This window comes from Halichoeres trimaculatus, unplaced genomic scaffold (assembly GCF_033239565.1).
Source record: "Halichoeres trimaculatus isolate MK-OKI-2021-1 unplaced genomic scaffold, fHalTri1.1 fHalTri1_scaffold_23, whole genome shotgun sequence".
NCBI lineage: Eukaryota > Metazoa > Chordata > Actinopteri > Labriformes > Labridae > Halichoeres > Halichoeres trimaculatus.
In genome coordinates this window covers 9967783-9991184 of record NW_027437201.1, presented here as the reverse complement: position 1 = coordinate 9991184, position 23402 = coordinate 9967783, and the positions used below count along the sequence as shown (strand labels likewise).

The window sequence follows — 23402 nt, the reverse complement described above, 5'->3', positions numbered from 1 at the left end:
TTTAACAGCTGCGGCTTCCGGCATCCAGCTTACACGCCGCCTACCACGAGAGGGCACAGTTTGCTGTGAAAACGCAAACGGGATCAGGCTTAACTGTTCCAAACTGTCCCAAACCGTACTGAACCGACCCGAACTGGTTGGTGGAAACGCAGCTAAAGAGCCACGTGCCAATCACAAACAAATCTCTGGATGTGTGCGATGGTATCATGCAATTTCGTAACTGACATGGCTATTGGCATCCAGTTTACACGCCACGTACCAAGAAGGGCACAGATGGCTGTGGAAACACAAACAGGATCAGGCTTTACCAATCCAACCCGTTCCAAACTGTAATGATCCGACTGTTTAGTGGAAATAGGGCTTAGGTCTCTTTCGCCCCGTTTCCACCAAGCGGTTCAGTTCAGTTCGTCTCGGCACAGCACGCATTTTATGGCCTTGCCACTGACTGTTCCTGGGACAGACCCCCAAATAACCAAGACTAGCTCTCCCACTTTTTGGGACCCTTCCATAAGGGTGCCAGACTGAACCGATCTGATCCCGGAAGGTGGAGCTACAACACTGCAGACTATTCATTGGTCAAAAGAGTTGCCACTTACTGCATGACGGCGACTGCATTTGTCCTGGCGACACTCAGTCTTCTTTGAAACAAAGCTTGATTGTTCTTTGTAACAAAGAGCTACATGCTAATCACAGGGATGGTTTACCGTGTCGCGTTTTTCTTCTTCGTTGGATTTATTAGCAGGGTACACTGTGTTGCACTGCTGTGGCTTCAGGCTATTATGTTACTGATGGGGCTGTCGGCATCCAGCTTACACGCCGCCTACCTTGAGAGGGCACAGTTGGCTGTGGAAACACAAACAGGACCAAGCTTAACCCAAGCCAACCAGTACCAAACCGTAATGGTCTGAACCAGAATGTTTGGGGGAATTGGGGCTTATGACAACACCACACTGGCTGTTGTATCCAGTAAAAAAATTGTCTTGAACAAAGAAAATTTGTTTCAATCCGATCTCCATTCAATTCCAAAACAAACACCTTGTTAAGTCACATCTTCACGACAGTGTGCGTGAGACTCCGGGCCAGAAGGTGGCGCTGCAGCCCATTTAAACAGACCTTTCTCATATCACGTTTAGGGAAGAAAGGAAAAAAGAGGAAGAGCACTTTTTCACTAACCATACAGGAAGAGAGAAGAAAGCCATATCAAGAAGCGTGCATGCACTTATACAACACCAATCAGGGCTTCTTTTTCACACCCCAATCCCTGACGCCTAGTCTCTGATAAGATCTAAAATGACCTTCCTATCATACTTCCATCACACTTGTTCTCTGAGCTTTTTTCTTCCATTTCGCCATCACATGTAGAGAGCCATAGAAGTGATGAATCCGGCCCTGTGAGAGCAAGTAGTCTCACCTCTGGTCTCCTTGTAGTGTGAATGAATTCATATTTTTAGGTGAGATGATTCATACATGTCACCACATGGGGCATGTCACATCACTTGTCTCTTCATATCCCTTTGAGTCGCTCTTTGATGTGAAATCGGTGTACTATGAGGAGAATGGTGCATTGTGTGTTCGCTCAATTGGGTTTGTCGTTTCACGTGTGAGACAAGCAGAGGGCCGTTCGTTCACACACACACACACTCACACACACGCATATACACACAAAAGCTACAGCTTTACAAATTGCTCTCTTCATTCAATCCCAGAGAACTTTATTTATTCATTATTTGTTCTCGGGCTCTGCTATTGTGGCAGGGCATTGTGAGGAGAGGTAATCTGTCACTCCCCTCCCCTCCCCTTCCTTCACTCCAGCCTTTTTTCTTTCCTTTCTTCCAGCTGGTTGTTGTGTTTGCGGAGCTGTTTGTTTCTGCTTTGTTTCATTCTGCAGGGAGGAACCAGAAGATTGGAATTAAGATGCATCTCTGCTGTCTGCTGAGGACTGTTCAAAGTTAAACCTGTAAAATATCTTTTTAGGGTAGCACTGAATCAAAACGTCGTGAAGCACGTATAGATTAATGCTGCAGGGAGAATCAAATTTATCCCAACCCCTAAAACTGCTCTTCAGTTAAACCCTACTTTTTAGTTTCTTTTAAATCTTCCAAATGTAATGTCTCGTCTGGCTGCTCATAATAATTTGCTGCAGCAGAGACGCTTTGAAGCCAAGACGTTCTGATGAATACAGATTATGCTAACAGCTCATGGTCGTGTGACAGATTGACAAAGCTCGTACATGTTGTACATGAAACAAGATGAAAACAACATCATTACTCTCTCTAGGAGCTGGAGATCAAACCAGAAAAAGCAGAGCGAGTTACTTCAATACGTCCAAAATCACAACACCCAGTGATGCTATTGTTGCTGGGACAACATAAGACCCAGAGTTGCGAGTGTGTCATGTTTCCACAAGCAAATCAATTCTTTGACTCTTTAAACTTACATAACAAGCTCTCATAGTGGTTTTCCTTCATTTTAACCCTTTGACTTTCATTCCATTTAAACCTGTAACCTTCTTTTGAAATGCAAGGGATATGAAGTCTATTTAATTTCAAACCCTTTAAAGGGAGTTCAATCTGTTTGAAGACACCTTTGGAGTTGCACGCACACTTTGATGAAGACGTGACTCTCAACAAGAGGTGTGTTTGTTTTAGAAACGAATGGAAAGTAAAAATTCTTTTTAACTTTACTTTTCATTGTTCAAGACAACTTATTAGTGGATACAACACGACGACGAGCTAAGGTACTTGTCTACAGTTACAAAGTGCTGTTTTAATCTTTTTTTTTTTAAGTACCTGAACTGTTGTTTAATTAATTAACCCTTATTTAACCAGGTAAAGCCCATTAAGTTCAGGATCTCTTTCTCTCTTTTACAAGAGTGAGCTGGTCAAGAGGCCAGGAGCACAAGCAATAAAACATCAGAAACGTGTCAAAAAGAAAAATTTGTACGTTTGTACTGTAATTTAGAGGCCGGCTATATGTTTGGTATTAATCATAGTACGGTGCTCTGAGAAGTGTCTGTAATGTATAATGTTACTGAACTCCCTTATGTCCTGCAAGTGCCGAAACATTATCACGAAATAGCGAGCCAGCGTTTTAGCCTCTAGCTTGTGTTTTAGCCTTTAGCTCGTGTTTAATGGTTCGGCCACACCGGACGCATATTTGCGTCGAGATTACATACAAAGTCAATGCAAAGACGAGTTTGGACCCCGATTCACCTCAGATGGCGGGTTTAATACCTTTGGAGCGTCGGCGCATTTGGGCATCAGATGCCTCTACACTTGAGTTGAAAATATTGAACTTTTGACGCAAATTCGTGTGAGGCTGTGCCGCGGCAGCCAATCATGACATTCCCCCACGATGTCATTAATTTGATGATGTTGGAGGGGAACCGCCACCTGATGGAGGAGAAAATAATCTGTGCAGTGTGTCATTATATTATAAAAAAGGAGCAGGCTTGGGTGAAAGTCGCTGAAGAGACAGGTTTTGAAGGTAAGTTCTGTAAACATTCATTTCCAGCTGGAATTGCTTGCACGGGTCATCACTGAGTCAGACTGTGTTTTCCTCAGTGGAGTTTTGTCGTAAAAGTTGTAAGAGCATGATAGAGAGGAGGAAGGAGCAGGGCAGGGGCAGAGTCAGGGAAAAGATGGAAGTTCTCTGCGGTCCTCTCTTTCCTCGACCCCTTCATTATCCCCAGGGAGACCTCTGGGAAAAAGGGTCGGGGTTCGGGGGGTGGGGGGTCGGGGGTTTGGGGGGGTAGAGGATGAAGTTGCAGGGAACAGCCAGGCAGGGCCAGTGGAGGTGGATTACCAGGGAGAGGCAGCAGGCCTTGATTGTGATCTCCAAGACTTTCACGCACTCTCCTGTCATGCTTTTGAAACCACAGCTCATTGTTTTCAGATGCTCTTTTGGGCTTTCTGTCGTACTCTGCCTACACAGTGACGCGTGTCAGCCCCTCAGCTTGTCAAAATAGTCCAACATCCAGACTCAGGCGTTCACGCGGCGGGTTACAGGCATGACGCCGCGTCCGGTGTGGCTGCGGCATTAGCCTTTAGCTTCTGTCTAGGCTGTATTATGCTTTCCACACAAATGTGATGCACAGAGTTGAGACACATGGAACCAGCATGAGAGAACACTTGTAGCTTTTATAGTTAACACTCCATGTGGGGTCCATTCCCAAACTGCAGAGGGCAGTTTGTATCACAAATACACATGTACCACAGTATTATACTAGAGTAGAATATGTTGTTTACACTGTTCACAACATTTTTTTGCTGATTCTCTGTGTCTGTGTCTTTGTTGAGTCCGGCCCCAACAGAGACAGGAGTTATTGATCACACTGTTATGAATCAATGCCATAATTTTCTACTTTTTAAAATTTGTTTTTACTTTCAAAACTAGGAGCTCTGGTTGAGTTCACCATCATCAGTACAGCTGCCAACAGGCTTCAAAACTCTGTATTGGAAACAAACAGGTGACATCACAGAGTCTACATCTAGATATTATACAGTCTTTGACCCTGAGCCATGCAGGGTTTTTGTTCCTGTGGAGCTGCAGCTAAGCTACAAATCCCCCCTGATGACTCTGACACAACTTGACTGCAGTCTATAAACTGCAGTTCATTATCTTTCTCGTGTAACAATCTTGTACTTCAGTGGAAGTGGAACCCGTGAGGAGCAGCTCAGTTTCCCTTTTACCTCCAATCCCTCCAATACATCCCCCATCTAACAGAGATTTTCTCACTTTAATCTGCTCTCTCTTCACACCTTGCTTGCTTCCTGTGTTAATTCCTCTTTTTACCGCCGTATCCTGTTTTCTGCCTCCCCACGGTGCACACTTCATTAACAGTTGGAGGACTGTGTTGTTGGGATCTAAACATGTTATTGCAGATCTCTTGTGTCTCTTCTGTCAAGTATGAGAGCAAAAACAAAGGAATCAATTGTTACTGAGGGACGCTACAAGTGGGCTGTCATGACGCAGGAGGGACGGGGGAGACGGATGGGTGGAATAAAAGAGACGGTGGAGTATTCCTCGGTTAGGGCAGGTAGGAGCTCTGAAAACAATCGAAATATGAGGTCAATCAATCTGGTTTCTACAGCTGGAGTCTGAGGATTGTAAAACTGAGAACAGGCAGGGGGCAGCTTGTTAAAAAATTTCCCACCTCTAATTCTGTTTTTTTTTTTTTTTTTGGGTATACTCTTGACAAACTTGCTGCTTCTCAAAAAACATAGTTTAACCCAGATAAGCAGAGTCACCAACACTGTCTTTAACCTTGATGTATGTTTTTTTTTTCCTGTATGATGCCTACCTGACAGATCCGTGAAAATAAAGAACAGGTAATTAGCTGTGCAAGTTGCCACTTTGTCCCTGAGCCATGTGTTTCCATGGTAACAGTCAATGGCGTTTACTCACAACGTGTTCGAGAAAAGTACAGCTCAATTGGCTGCTAGTGATTGTCACAGAAAAAGCAATAAATAGGTCAAGGTTAAAGCCTCTGAAAGTGAACACAGCTCATTTTTCCAGCATGAAGTCAGCGGAGGCTCAGGGTCTGAATGTGGAGGTTGATTGGTGGGTTCTGATCTTGGAGAGATTATTTGAATAAATAATGAGTTGGTTTTTCTCCAGAAAGTCAGAAACTGAGCCTGGGTTGAGGGAGATGCCAAACAGAGAATTTCTCAGCACAAGAAAATGAAAATCATGATGTTCTTCAGCTGGAACAAGCTTCCAAGTAGTCTACTCACCTATACCCTTTTTAATATTTGTGTTCTCTTTAAAGGATAACACTATTTGTGTTTAATTTCAAGCTGGAGAAGAAGAAAAAAACAGCAATCATAATTTCCTCAGGAGGATCAGTTTTGATGCTGCATTAAAGGGGGTCCAAAGTTGACACATTACAAATGAAAAGGAAGTATTTCAATAAATCAGCATGGCACATGGGAATCCGTTGAATAAGAAAATAACTTTTTGAAATTTGAATAAACTTTAGGAGATTTATAAGGTTAGAAATATTCTGTTCAAACCAATAATAAGAGGGATACTGTAAGCTTCAAATTGTTGATCTTTGAATCCATGTTGTGTACATCCCCAAGAAGAAAACAACAAACAAATCCTTATCCTAATGACTGCTCTGCCCCTCTGTACCATGCAACGTGTACCAGCTCTGTGCTAAATGATTTAAAGTGGGAGAGCCCTCCGTAAGGACTGCACCAATCAGGTAAATTAGCAGAGACCAGCCCTGAGTGTTCAGCTGCAGACCATCACGAGACCCTCTGAGCCTCTTTACTGCGCAATCAATACAAACACAGAGCAGCCGAGGAACACAGAGTACAAGTTTCAACACGGGAGTAAAGGATCTGTGTGTCTTAATGTGCAGATGAGACACTGGAACCATCAAGGTTTAATATTGCTCTGCATTTTGTTTAACCCTTTATACTACTTTTAAAATGTATTGGAACATATCACCTGGTTATTCCTTTAGACAGGTTGAAAAAGATGATGGACTATACCCTGATAAGAAGCAACTATGCATAAATGATTACAAAGCAACTTGTAGAAAAACAAAACAGAATAAAGCTTTTTCAATCAGTGTGGGGAGACATCTTTGGATGATGAATGGGAAACCAGCAGTTTCAAGTCTTATTGTAAAAACATTAAATTGAAATATTATCATACAAAGGAACTCACGGATAAAATAAATCAAGAGGGGAGTACAATAAAAAAACAGAAAGGCTAAGCACTTGAAAAGATATTTCTTATAAGCTTCAGCTAAAAAACTTGCACTTGGACGACACTTAGGGTTTTGATTAACCAACATTGTATTCAAACTGTTGAGCTCCTACAGTGTCTTCTTGTTTTCCGTTGTCATCTGATGGAAAATAACAACACGGCTGCCCTTTAAATGGCTCTTCTAGACTTTACTTTCATGTGGCTTAGCTTATGTCAAAGAGAACTAAAATATCACTGAAGTACTTTAAGTTTATGTGAAGCTGAGTATGGAGGTGCAGCGTCAGTCTTGTAAATAGAATAGAATAGAATAGAATAGAATAGAATAGAATAGAATAGAATAGAAAAGAATAGACTTTTTTAAACCCTGAAGGGAAATTCAGGTGTCTGGCAGATGAGATCTTAAAAATTGACATAAAAAAAGAAAGTCAGATGTCTGTCAGCTTGTCTCCCATTGGCTCGAGAGTTATGAAGCCTAACAGCAGCAGGGACAGATGATTTTCTGTATGTCTCGGTCCCTCAGCGCAGAGAGACGGACCCTCCACTGCCGCTGCTTCTCTATTATTATTATTTTTATTTTTATAGTTATTATCATGATATTTGCTTTCATTGTTTGTTTTTTATTAATAATTATATTGTAGTTATTGGACTCACAATTTAGAACCCTGGAAGGTTGTCGTCAAAAATGTGATAAATCAAAATTAACACTTATACTGCAATTTGAACTCTCTGGCTTCATTTTTGACGAGGAGTATGTTTATGGTAAGGTATTGTTTTTTAGGAAGATTTAATATAAGGTTTTTTTTCCCCATAAAAATCAATTAAAACAAGATTCAAGCCTTGAAAATATGTTTCATATAAGATCTAATACAAAAAATTCAAATGACTCCTGTGACTGTGTTGCACTGCGCTCCTTCTCTTTGAAAATATCAATAGAGATTAAATTTCCTAAAGCAAAATACACACTGTGTATCCATCAAGGCCAAGAAAAAAACCCAGAATCCGGGTTATCATGAATGTTTGAGCAGCTTGATGTGGGACTGCCAGCATGTCCGTCTGAAACCATCTCCAAACTCCGAGGCGAGTGGCATCTGACATCACACTAAGCCCACACATATAAATACTGTATGAGACAGTACTCAAGCCAAGTGAGCAGCAGCCATGGCTGTGTTCCAGATGAGGTGTCTCCATCATGCCTGCTCACTCTCACATGCTCACACACGCCACAACATGCCTGTTGCAAGAAAGAAAAAAAAAGATCCGTACATCTCCGCTTCTATTTCTGCATATGTAAGAGCAAATAGACATGATGCAGCTCTCGTTCCATAAACAGTTTCATACATGCAGCCTCTGCATCTGCTAACGTGACGTTTTTCTAAGAAGTTATTCACACAGAGAAAAAAAGACAAACATGAAAACGATCATTTACTTTGTTTCCCCTTAAAATTTATTAACTTAGACATTTTCTAACAAAGAAGACAGACATGATTGTTGTTGATGGTGGTGTGATGTTCTGACAGTGGTTTAGAGTCCCAAGAGGTGGTGAGATAATGCAGACCGGGAATGTTGGGTAGACGTGTCACAGAAAGATCCCTGGTTTGTGTTGGTCACTTATTGCTGGGCTGGGCTGCGATGTAAAGAGCCACCAAACAGTACAGAGCGCCTCCAAGGGTGAGAGCCATGGTGGTGCGGTACAGTAATCTGTCGGGGACTCCGCGCTTTAAATGGATGGGGATACCGTCTGATGTCTGAGAGAGGATCAGGGAATCAGGGGAGGGTTGGTGTGAGACAAAAAAACAGACATGTGAGAAAATGCAATACAAGTGATGTAAGAGAGCAGAGTGGATTAAGCTCACTGCTTTGGAGAAATCAGTGTACTTAATGGGTGGCATGCTGATTTTCAAACACACTGCCTTACTGATTTTTAATTCTTCCCTAATAATGAATGTAAAACTTATTATCAGTAAACACTTTCAAAATATTCAGTAATAACTGGTGAAAGGGGAGAAAACTGAATCCCTGACATCCACTGGGAATGATTAATGGTCAGTCGGATCAACCTTTTCCTGTCGTTGTTCCCTCTTACCTGGAATATCCTCTGGAAGTCAGGAACCCTGTTTGATCCCATGTACTCTACTGAAGCCCCGGCCTCCGATACCACCTTTGTAGGTGTGGCGAAAATCATGCTTGGGGCTTCTGCTGGCACACCTGGCCTCAGCCCCTGTTTAGAAAAAAAAAGGACAAAATGGTCACAATGCTGCAAGATTTTTCTTCCCCAAAAAACCTAAATATACATATACCGAGTCCAGAACATGTGTTGAGGGACCAGCTGGTGAGCCTCTGCATCTGTTACCGCTGTGATATAAACTGGAAGCATTTTGACTCATTTGTGTAATGAACTTAGAACTTAATTTGAACAGATCGTGTAATTTGAATGTCCAAATTTGGAAGGATTGAACAGCTACTCTGTATGCTCTGTAGCTGTTTGCTATAAAACACAGCATAAACCACTAAGTGTAAACAAAATGTGATGTTGGCTCTTCGTGTTGAACCACGATGGGAAATTATGTCCAATGCTGAATTTTCTGGATGTGAGTAGCTTGATAGTATTTGGCCAAATTAGAGAGTGCTGAGCCAAGAATCTGTTTAGGCTGAGCAGAGAGTCAGAGTTTGGATGAACTGAGTTTACAATAACCTTCTCGATCCCATTCATTCCTTTTCTCTTTACTATCTTAGAGACAAGGTAATAATAGTTTTGGATTTGTCATTATAGTTTAGTTTTAGTTAGTTTTGACATTTTTTTCCATTACAGTTTAGTTTTAATTCGTTTTAGAGCGGGCATTCTAGTTTTTATTTAGTTTTGATTTTTGCAACAAGGTTTAGTTTTAGTTTGGTTTTAGTTTAGTTTCAGTTTAGTTTTAGTTTTTTCGTACCTTATTGACCAGGTGCAGGATTCAAAAAGGTCAGAGTTAATAATCTTTAATACTGTTTATTTTCAAGTCCAACATAGTGCTCACTGCTCAGTTAATGCTGATACTGAACTGTTGGCTGCTGCCTTCAACATAAAAAAATAATATATCCTTAATATAAAAAATATAAACATATATTATATAAAATGTTTACCTAAATTACATAAAATTAATATAAACTAAAACTATATAAAACAATATAATATGAGCTTAAATATTCAGAAACTTGGACTCTAACAAGAAAGACAGACTCAAAAACAATTAAAGTCAGACTCACATGTAATTAAACTATTACAGATGCTCTGATTCATTGCTCCACCACGTTTCACTGCAGCACAGTGCACAGCCAGTCAGTGCAGTAAACAAGCCCGTCCCCATATGACGCTATGATGGTGCTGTGCGGCACTGACAACTGCCGAAAAACTGTCGTAAAATTGGTTGGGAAAATGTGTCAGATTAATTTAAATCCTAAAGGCTACTAATATTGTCAGAAACTAAAACTAAGGGAATTTTGTCGATCATGTTAGTTAGTTTCAGTTAGTTTTGAGAACATAAGATACAGTTTTAGTTTACTTAACGTTTTTGTTTTCTTTTTTAGTTTTTATTAGTTTGAGTTAACTGCAATGTATTTTAAATTTTGGTTTTCGTTTTTTAGTTTCCTTTTAGTTAACTATTATAACCTTGCTTAGAGATAATCACAGTAAAACTGTTCAACTACAGTTTCCATAATGTCTTGTGTAAATGTGAGTGCTGGTGAAGCTGGTGAGGATTTTTTTCCATTTCTTTTTATTTTATCAGTTGCAATCAACAGAAATGATTAGCTAATCCTATTAAGCAGAGCTGTGTACTGTTAGTGGGCTCCATACAGGGCTCAAGGCTACAGCATTAACACAAATGAGCACAAAAGCCCTTCATCCATTCATGCACTTATGTAAGTTATTCATCCACTTGTGAATGGACTGAAGTGCCTGTGAAGATAATAGAAAAGCTTCTCCAGTGTGTATTCAGTGCAACAGAGGACAGTCTCATAACAGCTGGACTCACTTTTGTTTTTGTTTGCCTCTGAAACATTATGCTTACCCTCAAAGTAATACACATTAAGACCAGTATTTCTGTTTACACTTTCTTAATCTCCAAATGCAGCTCGTGCTGGAGCTTTGACAGCTAATTATTGTTGTATGAAGGACTGATAAAGCAGAATAATCCATGCTAATGCTTACTTCTCACACATTTTAAACTGTACGTAAACAAAGCTAAAGGTTCACTGGTGTGTTAATGATGTGTTCTCATCTGATTTTCTCTTGCTCAGAAAAAAAGCAGCTTCTCACCCACCTTGGGTTTGAAAATTACTGGGAGAGCCGTTACCTTTTTAGAGCGTGTGGAGGAAGCTCGTGTGGGAGCGGGGACATTAAGTCTGACACATGAAAATGCAGAGGCACTGACAGCAGATTATTTTTACCTCCATTAGGAGAGGGCGTTATTAAAAGTGTTCACAGCATTATTAGAGCTGAAACACAGAGAGGATTCCCTTCTGGTTTTCCCCTTTTCCTCATCTGTCAGGGATTCCCGAACACTTAAGTGTACACTCAAAACCTCACATTGTTTCAAACTTTCAACCTTTTTGTCAGACTTACAGTCCCTCTCCGGATGGACCAGATAAAGAACCAAGGTGAATTTTTTGAAAACACACCCCTCCCTCTGTTGCAGATCTTGTGAAAATGGTGAAGTCAAAGCCACGACGATCATGCGCACAGCATCAAAAGTTGTACTGATATCATCTAAATATCTCTTTAATCTGTGGCTGTTTGATTACCTCATACAGGTTAAATGTCATACCCTTCGCCTGTCGTCCCACCTCCACTATTTATAACCAGGTTGCCACACCCTCGCCTGAATACAATGAGGGGCATGTTGGGTAAGTGACTTCCTCACTGACAAACAGGAGAGCATAAAAGGCCAGCTAGCCTCCCCATAACAGGACAAGAAGAAGGCTGCGGTGTAACAGACAGACGACTGATAATAAAAGGTCACATCTGGCACATAATACGAGGGGCCATTGAATTTCAAAATTGGCTGTTGAGCCAAGCAATGGCAGCGTCAACACAAAGGATATAACCTTTGAGAAGAAAGGTTACCTAAAGGTTCTGTGATAAGCAGGAGCGGAGCCAGATTTACATATTCAGTGGAGGGGGGAGGGGCGGGGATGACCAGCATAAAATATGTGAATGCACACTCGCCTGACAAGTATTTATGCTACATTATCATCTAATTCAACCACGAATGTGACAGTAGAGGTGTTATATCCTTGCATAGCTTTTTAAAATAGCTTTTTGTTAATTTACAAAGTCTCGGCACATGAATCGTCTTGGCACCATCCCTTGAGAAGAAAAACAATTCAAGTCTCAAAATGAAGCACTAACATAAAGACAGTTGCCAGAATCATAATAGAACCATATAATATATGGACATAGTCTGTGATGTCAACTATCTGTTTTTGATAGAGTATGCTGACCAACTGAAATTCCTGACACAAGAGGTGAGCTTTGAGCCTCCTTACTCACAGCTACAGGATGCCAGACTTGTCAGTCATGTGAGCTGCATCTAAATATCTTCTGGGTTGCTAGGTCAGGTCAGCGCCCCCAAAGTGTGTGCTGATTGAGAAATGAGCTAAACAGACCCAACTTATTTCATAAACTGGGCTGTAATTTTTTCTAATGATATAAAAATCATTTTTTGGCCTGGTGTGTATGTGGTGTCTGGTATTACTGTAGCCAGCCTAAAGTGGACACTCGATGAACTGGGGCTTTCAGCACATCTGTACAGGCTTTATCTTTATAAACAAGGTGTTGCCCCTTGGATAAACCCCAGGTAATGGAGTAAGTAATCAAGCTACTAAGTGCATAAACAATGAAGGAACTATCTATGGATTAGAAAAAAAATGTAACATACCATGATAGAAGTACAAAAAACTGTCAGACATATCCCCATGATAATACTTTGAATGCTGATTCTGCTTCAATTGACTTAGATGGAAGAAATATGTCACGTTTAATGACCGTGTAATTACCCCGGAAATTTGACTTTTGTTTTCTTAAAGGGGAGAAAACTTTAGGAAAAGCGAAAACGTGTTCTTTTAACAGCCAACTGAACTGGGTTTAATTTCAGTGTCCTCATGTAAACTGAAGTCCCGGGTAAGAGTCAGCTCTGAGGCTTGTTAAGCAACACAGACATGAAGGTCATCACCGACGGTTACAGAGTCTGTTTCTCACTGTCACACAGATTTCCAGTCTTACCTGAGGGCTGTAGGCAGCTGTAGGAGCAGTCCCCGTTAGTTTCTGGGTGATTCCGCTGAACTTGTAGTACATTTTACAGCTGAAGGACGGAGAGGGGTTTCTGTAACTACAAAAACAACCCGATGAAAGGGCTTCCTGCTGCTGCCGCCGCGGGAAAGTGACGCAGAAGTCAGCTGCCTCGACTCCGCCTGCTCAGAATTCCAGAGGAGCCCTGGAGGAGGAGACTGTGGGAATGTGAGCCAGTGCCATGAGGTTTCGACCACACTTAGAAAAGGTAAGAGTATCCCCGGTATATATATATATAAAAAGATAATAATACAACATGTCAGTCCCCCAATAGTGCAGTGCCACGAAACTACCTTTTCAACGGTTTCATTAAGAGGTAGTATAGACAATCAAAAGATAATATTTTGAGCAAAACACAGTGAAGGAACCCACTACCACACCACCTGTAGGCCTACTGATGAGGAAGGTGACCATGTTCTGAAAACTCAAAAAGAGGACACTCTACCTAGCCTCTTGGAGATACTGCAGAAATAACCCAAAGATACTCAAAGGTGTAAAAAAAAAGATTTTCTTTGATCTAAACAGAAATGCCCCACAACATGCTTGAATACAATGAAAAAGAGAGGCAGCTGATTGCTTAAATATATATATATAAGCAAAATATAAATAATGTCTCAAAATCTTACTGAAAGAAACTTTGGGGAAAATCTGTTTTAATTGGATTGTAGCAACATCTTTTGTCTATTGTGAAGACATGACTTTTAACAAGGCATATGTTTGTTTTGGATTTGAATGTAGCTTGGATCTGCTTTTACTACTTCTTTTCTTTGTTCAAGAAAACTTGTCACTGGATCCAAAGTAGCATTTTTATTTAAACAGTGACAACAAGCATATGTTGTAAGTTTTGACCATAGTTTAGTACTGGTTTTATGTAGTGCGACTGGCAGCCCGGTGCACTGGGACATGTGCTTGATGTTTATTGTTAGTGAATCCTGGTTAGCTACGTCCTACCAGTCATCTACCAAGCAGAGCTAACGTAACCTCACTCTTCATTTTATTGATAGACTCTAAAGTTTGAACAGACCACTGCAGAATAACTGCTGACTGTGGGATGGAATGAACATTATCAAAAACAGCTTACCCTGTGTAGCCTAGCCTTGAGCCCCATGTTTTAGCCTTTAGCTTGTGTTTTAGCCACTAGTCCATGTTTAGCCTTTAGCTTGTGCTCTTCTTTATTTTTTCTGTCTGACAGTGATGCTCCGATACACTAAAAAATTAACCCAAGAAACAGTTTTCAGCACAGAAATTCTTAGATTTATCTTCTCACTACTAAACTTTGTGGGCCAGTGTGGTGTCAGGGAGACTTTGACGTGCTGCAAATCAATCCAGTCCCGCCTAGTTAAAAAACAACCTATGTTAGTGACGATGATCTCATTTTAAGGGGATTACCATCAAGCATATGTCTAGAAGGCAGACTTTTTTAAGATGTAGAAACTCCTCATAGGGACTTCAAACAAAAAGAAAAATAGAGGTTTTGTTTAGCACTTTTTGTAAACAAAAGGAAAAAGAGCAATTGTCCATTCTTATTTTATTTGGATTAATGTAAAATTATGAATAACAGTTCAAAATTAAAGAAAGTGAAGGAGTGGATTGGGTCTTTCACGTCATGATGCATGCGACATGCATGCTCAACATCTTGACAGGTAGGTACATCAGAACAAAGCCAGTGGCCCCGTGCAGCGCTTTACTATGAATATAAATGGTCTGTAGAACAAGCTGAGCACAACTCTGACATTTTAGGTAATTCATAAAATCCCCCCAGACATCATTTTGTGATAAAAAAGGAGGACATGTCCATGTAAAAGAGAATATATGGTCACCCTGCTTATGAGTCACCTTGTGCCCAGTGCCTCAAGTCCTAAAACTAAAGTCTGAAGACAAATGGACAGCAAGAGCCAGGATATCACAAGGGTAATCAGTTGAGCACCGTCTGGCACTGGTGTTGAGTTAAGTTAGGCCCACGACACCTTGAGGAGGGATAACCATTAGCTATGGCATCCCAGAAGAACATGCTGAATATATTTCCACCAGACTTTGAATACAGAACATGTCCATGATATATGAAAGATAGAGGCACCAGTGTAGGTGGAACTGCAGCATGCTGGTAATAGTACTGATCTTATTTATGCATGATTTATATTCAGAATCCACTTCTTTTAAAAAAAAAATATCTAAGCCTGAACGCCATGTCAACAGCCTCCCTAAACACAATCTATGTAGAGCATGAGAATTATTTTACTTATCTTCTCCCACAAGGCTTAGAAAATAAGCCAAGAAGCACTTCACTTACTCCAGGAGAAAAATAACTTCATGTTCATATTTCCTTTAATTCCTTTGCACTAAATGAGTTAATTAGGGCGACTTGACACATAACCCTTTAAAGTTCATTGACTGATGTAATTGGAAGTTTTAAACCCTGAGAGGAAAGCAGCAGCTGCTTTCAGAGTCTCATAATTCTAACTGAATAGTGTGAAGGCATAAACTGAATTGTAGCATCATGACGAGAGCACTTGAAGCCGTTGCCAGCAGGCTCAGGTGCTTCTCAAACAGGATGTCTTGTTCCTTTGCCCGCAGCAAGCCTGGGGGGTGTAAACAGTCTGTCACCACATCAGTTATCAAAGGACATCTGCCAAAAGTATTACAGCCATTTATCTCTTCCCGGGGTCACATGGAGGAGAACGACAAATTTAAGCCTGCTGGTTAAGATTTTGTCATTTCTCAAAGGTGATTTACTCCGGGGTCCAATTATTCCTGACTTTTAATCAGTCTTTTAATAATTCCTTCTTAGAATTTCATTTATTTCTGACTTCACACCTCTCAAAAGATTGAATGGGGCCCTGTTTTTTAAAAGATCTCTTTGGGACTTTTGATGCCCCTAAGTACCGGAAGTCACATATACACCAAGCCAAAATAAAAATATTTACAGCCTGGTACAAAAAAACAACTCCAATCTGAATTGTTACTTTCACTATCAGCACACTGTACGGGGGGTGGTTTTTTTTAAATGTACTAAGCAGTTAAGAAGATATTAGGATCACAAGTTCGCCCAATCAGTGGCACAGTTGAGGGTCATGTGACTGGTGGGCGCCCAAAGCCAACGTCACTTCCAATATGGCTGTCCCAGCTAATTTGCTTTAAAAATCTGTTTCTGAAACAGCCGGGTAACCTTGGGGAGAATATGTCCATTAATACAGTCAATGGCTTAATTTAGTGGTCATTAGGAGTAACTGCAAGTCAATTTTGTCTGACTCCAAGATGACCACGGGACATCCACACCTGTGGACCTGTGGACCCCTGCTGGCACATCCTGTCAATCCTTTATTCCAAAAGAGCCCTAGAGATAAAAAAATGTGATGATATAGAGTAACATGTAAGTAATAGTATTTATCGAGGTTCTGTTTTAAGTGGGTGGTAAAATACGATTAACTATGTGTCCTCTGAAGAGAACAGCATGCATCACTAAGTATGTTTCCATTACTAAGTTAAGATGTGTAAAAATATGTTGTTATACAAAGCATAAAAATAAATAATTATCTAAGGCATTGTAACTGTATTAAAACAAATCAAGCTTTGTATTTGGGGAAAAAAAATTGACAACTTTTTTTTCTTCATGCCCTAAGAAGAATAAACACGCTTAGGGAAAAAAAAAAAAAAAACTAACTTGAAACAGGCTTTCATGATTTATGCTTTACACGGTCAATTAATAACATATATTTGATAATAATCTGAGATTAGAAAAAAAAAACTGTACAATCCTTATTTTAGAAATGACTATTTAGGCACGTTGCTTGTTGGTTAATTTGTAAATTCAATGGCACATTAAAGGCACTATGAGGAGTTTCACTTGCTTCAACAAAAAAAAAAAAAAAAAGTGTGCTTTCGTAAAGGCCTTATCTTTACCACATGGTGCTCATGGAAAATTTAGTCATCTTGGTCCAAACTCCAACTTTAATCAAAGAGCGTCACTGCAATCAATACACCATGAAAGTCCCTTATAGCGCCTTTAAATCCTTAATGGGTTTCAAATATGATAACCATGATCAAGAAACATACATTGTTCTGTAAAATTTACTCATAAAATCTCCATTTTAAAGAATTTTGATTTGTAGCAAGCACCATGCATTCAGTGACATTTTACTCAGAGCCATTTTATTATAAAAGCACGCACATTTATTACATTAATTACAAGACCATTTCCACTGATGAAAAAGTTTTGATCGATGGTTTCAATCAGGCCTGGCCAAAACTCACTCGACTATTAGCTACGCTGTATGAGTTTAAAATTATGTGCTGGGGGGGTTGGTGGTGAAATATTGATTATCTTTCACTTTGCTGCCTGTTACACCACTTAAAAGCACACAGATAACACAACAACAACAACAACAAGAATATTAAGATATGTTTTACAACACATTTAAAAAGTCATACGAGGCAGCATGGTTCACGAGGTAATAACAAACTATCAATTTAAGGGCAGTCGGATAATGATCAGACTGATTAATTGTTTAATTTCCTTTGCAACAGAGGAGCAGGAGCTTGTTCTGTGCGCGTGTGTGTGCGTGTGTGTGTGTGTAAAAAGAGGCAACAGGAGGAAGAGGAGATGAGACGCAGAGAAAGACTGGTGTGTGGGAGAGGTGTGGACTTGTTTGCTTGGATCATGTGTCTCCTCAATAAATCATATCATCTTGGCAAACCTCAGACTGTGCAAACATGTCTGAATCATGGATGTCAGAACCATCATCTGTGATACCCTCTCCTTTTCTTTTTCCTGCCTTTTTTTCTAATTTCAATCCACCATGTGCTGTTACTTTCATGATAATTCCAGGAAATAAAGATGCAGCATGCCGGGGAAAAAAGGTGTGCATGAACGTGGACGATGTTGGTGAACACATAAATCAACCTTCATTATGATTGACACGCTGGGGGATGAGGTTGCCTTGGAGACGCAGAAATACAAAATAGCTTACATTCGCTTACAAACGGAGACAGCGACACACACTCCATCTATTCATTCTTTGCACTTAGCCTTGCTGTCATTACTGTCTTGTTTCTGTCTGCTCTGTCATATCTGTGCATCTTTTGTTTGCCTGCCACCTTTTCCTGCTCACTGACCTGTTCCCTCTTTTCATTTTTCATTATCCTCACCTTAACCCCCCCCCCCCCCACCACACACACACACACACACACACACACACACACACACACACACACACACACACACACACACACACACACACACACACACAAATACACACACACACACACACACACACTAAGCCCTCTTCGTGCCCTTTCTCCATCCTCACTTTGCACTTACATGTTCCCTCCTTCTCTGTGTTTCACAGGTTTAACAGAATGCATCTAGGTCACACATCAATCTTGTGTAACTTGGACCATCTGGGTGCAAAGCCTAGACAAAGCGAAAGGCTCATGGCTAGACAAACACACACACAAACACATAAACACACTCACACACACACACAAATACAAACAAGGTAGGCATTGTTGTAACCATGGGAGTACAGTGTAAACACTGTCACAATGTGATTTACTGCGCCTGTGTGTTTTCATTGAATAGTAATGTACGTTTGTCTTTAATTTCCTTGCACAAGTGTGTCGAGAATACTGACTGCAGGCGATGATCGGAGATTGTCTTGAACAAAGACAGGAAAAACAAAATCAGGTGCAGCTCAGGCAGGGAACAAGGCAGATTATTTCAAGAGGGATCAGCAGGTAGTAATTGACTTTCTCACTGATGACAGGGGTGTGTCCAGAAGAGAGCAGAAGGGTGGCATGAGCCCTTCTGGAAAAATGAAGACCACCTCAAAATCCTGCAGTGTGATTAGTCAGGGGTGAGATAGAATGGGTGAGTGAATACTGTTTATTTGTGTGCGTGTGCACTACAGACTGTGTATAAAAATGACAGCATCCGAAAAAGTGAAACCAAAATGTATCAGGCGCCCCCTGGTGGCTGGCTGTAGTGCTTACATCAGAACTCCCCTCCCTCTTGTTGTATTGCCTCTAGATGTGACTACATGAGTGACAGGTTTCCACTTAGCGGTTCGGTTTGGATCAGTACAGTTTGGTGGTAGAGTGATGTCATAGCAGTATGACACAGTGTACTTCACTACTAAATCCAACAGAGAAGAAAAACATGACACAGTACACAAAGAGCAGCCATGGGAGAGATCCAACCATTGTCTTCTTTTTGATTAGCATGTGGCTCTTTGTTACAACAATCAATCAAACTTTGTTTCATTGTTTTTTTTTTGTTTGTGTGCCACGAGGAGGAATACGGCAGCTGCTGTTGCATGGGAAGCAACGATCCTTAGACCAATCATAAGACTGCAGTGTTGTAGCTCCACCTTTTGGGTCGGATCAGTATATCGGCACTCCAACAGAATGGTACCAAAAAGTTGGACTGTACAGGTTGACAATTTGGCGACCTGTCCTGGGATTAGTCAATGGAAACACAACAAAATGCATGCTGCACTGAGACAAACTGAACCACTTGGTGGAAACAGGGCTCAAGTGTCAACCCTGTGATTCACTGGTGACCAGTCCAGGGTGTATCCCTCTCCGCCCTAAGACAGCCACTCTCAGCCCTGAACTGGACAAAATGGTGTAGATGATGAATGATGAATGGAAGAAAAAAACTCCAACTTACTTTTTTCTGACTGTGGCTACCACAAGAAGAGCTAGCAACACCAGCATTTAGACCGTGCAGATTCACCTTTAAAATACACTTTACTAACTACAACTTAATCCAATTTTGTATGAATTAAATACAGATTGAATACCAAGAAATAAAAATAGTTTGTTAGAAATGCTTTCTATCATAATCATTTATTTGTATCAAGCTGTTTTATGTCTCAGTTTTCTTTTGGGACGCTGAGTTTTGATTGTGTGTTTGATGCTATAATAAAAGGATCTAACGCCAAAGTTGACAGCTGTTAACACATTTGTCTCCTGCTACACTGTGTGTACCAGATCGGCGGAGCAGAGGAGAAACAAGGAGAAGAAACACAAAGAGAGAAAGTGCCATTCAGCTCCTTTAACCTCAAGTATCTGCTTTAGACTGACACAAAAATCTGTACCGCCCTCAGGGCTCTTAGTGTTTTATGTGTGCGTTGTGTGTGTGCTGAGCAGAGGGGGCGGGGTGTCAACACCCAGCTCCACCAGCCTATGATGTGCATTAACAGGCTCAAGACATCACCAGTGCTAAACAGTGTGCAGCTTCATTTATGTTTAATTGGAGGAGTTGGAGACCTGTCACCCATTTCTATACACAGTCAGTAGTGTGAACACGTATTTCATGCTACCCCTGCACACGAATCCCTGTCCGGGCCACCCCAGTCCAAGAAGTCCTGACCCGGCCCTGCCTGATGGACACAGTTGATATTGAAGAAAAGGTGTTTCACTGCAGGACCTCTGTTGAAAGGCTTCGAGCGTATCTGGCGGAGCGGATTTTAAGTTCATGGTAACACTGTACAAAACTGTGGTAGATAAAAGTGATGGGCAGCGCCAGGAGGACAATCCCGCTCACCACACACATCCCCCCGAGCACCCGCCCTCCAATAGTCACTGGGTACACATCCCCGTACCCCACTGTCGTCATAGAGATGATGACCCACCAGGCAGCTGCTGGGATGCTGGCATAATCCTGATTCTGTGCTCCCAAGTCCAAGCCGTGCTCCAGCAGCTGAGCCAGGGCACTGTATATCGCCATGGCAACGCACACAAACACCATCAGCATCACCATCTCCCGGTAACAGCGTGTCAGTGTCAGCCCCAGTGTCTGCAGGCCGAGGAAGTGCCTGGCCAGCTTCATGAGCCAAAACACACGCATCATCCTCAACACCCGGAGGATCACCCCAGCGACCCCGAGACCCGCGCCAGGCATCCCAGCCCGGGCCAGCGCCATGGTGACATAGTAAGGGGTGATGGCGATGACATCAATGATGTTCAGCGGCCGGCGGAGGAAGTCCCACTTGTCTCTGGCCACCAGAAAGCGCACGATGCACTCTGCTGTGAACCAGCCGATGCACACGGCTTCCACTATCCTACAGAGGAGAAAAACGAGAGGAAGAGGCTGTAAACAGGAAATGGCTGAGGAGAGATATGAATAAAGAGCTGTTTGACAATCAGGACATGTGAGGGGGGAGGAAGCAAAGCAGGGCTGCTATGAAATAAACTGTTTTAAATAGGGACGACTTCTGGCCCTATCCAGGAGATAAATATGTATCAACAGAGACGTGGAGTAAAATAAAACAGTGAAAAACTGCACAGAGGGATGGATCCAAATGCTCCACAGCGAGACTGTGACACAAACAAACCCAGGATTACCCCTTGATTAGCACAGCAGAGGCAACTGAGAGAGATGCTTGTATTTTGAATAGAAGCACTCAGGTCACTCAAATACCAGCGAGGGGAACACATCAGCACAATTAGGCCAAACCAAATTACAGAGCTGCTTTCTGAACTGTATCATCCACTGTCATTAAATCAGATTGGAATCCTTTTGACCCTGACCATCAGCTCGACTTCCAGCTTATTACCCAACCATTGCAACAGATCCAGAACTATGTTGATCCAGCCTGAGTGAACATAATCTGGCCTTATATAGAGAGGGGCCGCCTGCAGGCACCCTGGAGAATAAAAAAAAAACTGAAAGAAGAGGTGGACTTTTCACCTTTTCTCCACATTGTTAAAAAATAGAGCTGGAATATCTCTCCAAACACTAACTCATAAAAGGTGATCCCTCTGAGTAGCTAAATTACTTGTGTTTGCTTACACTGATATACTACCCATCAGTAAACCTTCCCCTTTCAGCTTATTGCCCACAGGAATATAATGAACCTGGCCATTATCTGCTGTGTTTGTCCTTCCAGCCTGCAGGGCAATCACCAGCAGTGCCAAAAAAAGACATTCATATTAATAAAGACGAGTAAGGGGAAGGGTCTGGGGTGACAGAGCAAAGCCTGATTAATAATTAACATTCACTTCAGTAGATAATATTGATTAGTTATTGATTGGCTTTCTTTGTGTTGTCTCACATGAGAGGATCCTAATGTTCAGCGCTGCCTTTAACTTTCTCATTGTCCTTTTCTTTATTTTTTGACAAAAAGGCACAAAGGCAAAAGAGGACAAAGTACCGACAGCTGCACACGTCTTCTGTTTTAGTGATTTGAAAGTATTTTTGAATAACTGTTGCTTTCTGACGCTTTCAAAGTTAGAGAAAAAAGGTGATAACATCTTTCAGGAGTCAAAGGCTGTGATTGGGTTCATGCCTCTGCCTCTCATGAACCTTCTGGGTGATAAATGGATTGTGAGAATGAGTTTGACCGTTGCCTCGAACACATGCAGGCTTTCTCCTGTGCGTATGTATGTATTAATTATTCATACAGCGCTGATCATGACAGAAACGGTTCCTCAACATGATGGTGGAGCTCATATTCCGAAGGCACTTCTGGTTTTACGCGCTGTATTTTCAAAGAACAGTCAATTGTATTCCTTTAAACTCGACTGGACCGTGACTTTCTCCTACCTGTGCTCTTCCACAGTAGTTTTCTTGGCTGTATCCCAGTCCGGCAGAGTGCTTGCGCACAGCATGATCATAGAAACGATCACAAAAATCACGGACACCGAAGCCAAAAGCTGCGCAACAAAAGAAGAGTTTGGCTCCTCGAATGCTTTGCGCATCATCTCGAGCCATTTCGCGCGCCCTGTGAGCTCAGTCCGTTGCACCGGCTCTGTCTGGCCCTGGGGCTCGTCCCCTGACACCTGGATGTCTCCCTCAGACAAAGAGTCCATTCCTATCTCGGACATCCTGTCATCCAGGCGTTTCTGGCAGCAGGAGTCCAAGTGCGCACTCTCCAGTCCCCAGTAGAGCATCTCTGTGTAGAAAGACAGCTCACACACTCCGGGCACAAAGCGGAGTTTCCCGGAGCGCACGTACAGCATGATGAATACAAAAGCCTGCGCGTGACGGTCGAAGAAAAACTCATTCCGGTCCCGGTCGTAATCGTCGCACAGCTCAAGAACCTCTTTCTCGGTTGCGCATGCATGAAGTCGGCTGACGCGCCGGAGAGGGAAATCCCTGATCACTTCACGGGTGAAAGCGTACCGGGTCCCCCCTACATTGAGCACGCAGATGCTCTCCCCGAACTTCATCTTGACACCTGTAACCAAACTTAAAACTCCTCTTCTCCGTCCACTCCCCCTTCCATATCAGAAGTTTGGAGAGCTCGGGTACCACAGTCTCCCGTGTCCCCCGGGGCGTGGTTCTTTCTGGGTTTAGGTGTTCCTGCGCTGAGCTCCGTGGCTGGTGGAAACTATCCCCTCTGTCCCTTACTCT

At 41.8% G+C, this 23402-nt stretch overlaps 2 protein-coding genes across 2 annotated transcripts; both read right to left on the bottom strand.

Annotated features, from left to right (window-relative positions):
* Window positions 1–8129: 8129 nt before the first annotated feature.
* On the bottom strand, window positions 8130–13138 carry cox7a2l (cytochrome c oxidase subunit 7A2 like). Its single transcript, XM_074662580.1, has 3 exons — window positions 12980–13138; window positions 8804–8938; window positions 8130–8465 (listed from the first exon to the last, which is right to left on the bottom strand). Exons 1-3 carry the CDS (start codon window positions 13049–13051, stop codon window positions 8325–8327), a joined length of 348 nt encoding a protein of 115 aa, XP_074518681.1. The 5' UTR covers window positions 13052–13138; the 3' UTR covers window positions 8130–8324.
* Window positions 13139–19684: 6546 nt separating this feature from the next.
* Window positions 19685–23402, bottom strand: kcng3 (potassium voltage-gated channel, subfamily G, member 3). Its single transcript, XM_074662579.1, has 2 exons — window positions 22593–23402; window positions 19685–21108 (listed from the first exon to the last, which is right to left on the bottom strand). Exons 1-2 carry the CDS (start codon window positions 23216–23218, stop codon window positions 20463–20465), a joined length of 1272 nt encoding a protein of 423 aa, XP_074518680.1. The 5' UTR covers window positions 23219–23402; the 3' UTR covers window positions 19685–20462.

What these genes read in the sequence shown, in the direction of transcription:
- kcng3 (XM_074662579.1), bottom strand. Translation starts at nt 23,218, where the DNA reads ATGAAGTTCGGGGAGAGCATCTGCGTGCTCAATGTAGGGGGGACCCGG. An exon ending in ACTACTGTGGAAGAGCACAG is followed by an intron (nt 21,109 to 22,592) that starts GTAGGAGAAAGT and finishes TCTCCTCTGTAG; the next exon opens with GATAGTGGAAGCCGTGTGCA.
- cox7a2l (XM_074662580.1), bottom strand. Translation starts at nt 13,051, where the DNA reads ATGTACTACAAGTTCAGCGGAATCACCCAGAAACTAACGGGGACTGCT. An exon ending in CAGCTGCCTACAGCCCTCAG is followed by an intron (nt 8,939 to 12,979) that starts GTAAGACTGGAA and finishes TTTTCTAAACAG; the next exon opens with GGGCTGAGGCCAGGTGTGCC. An exon ending in ACTTCCAGAGGATATTCCAG is followed by an intron (nt 8,466 to 8,803) that starts GTAAGAGGGAAC and finishes ATCCTCTCTCAG; the next exon opens with ACATCAGACGGTATCCCCAT.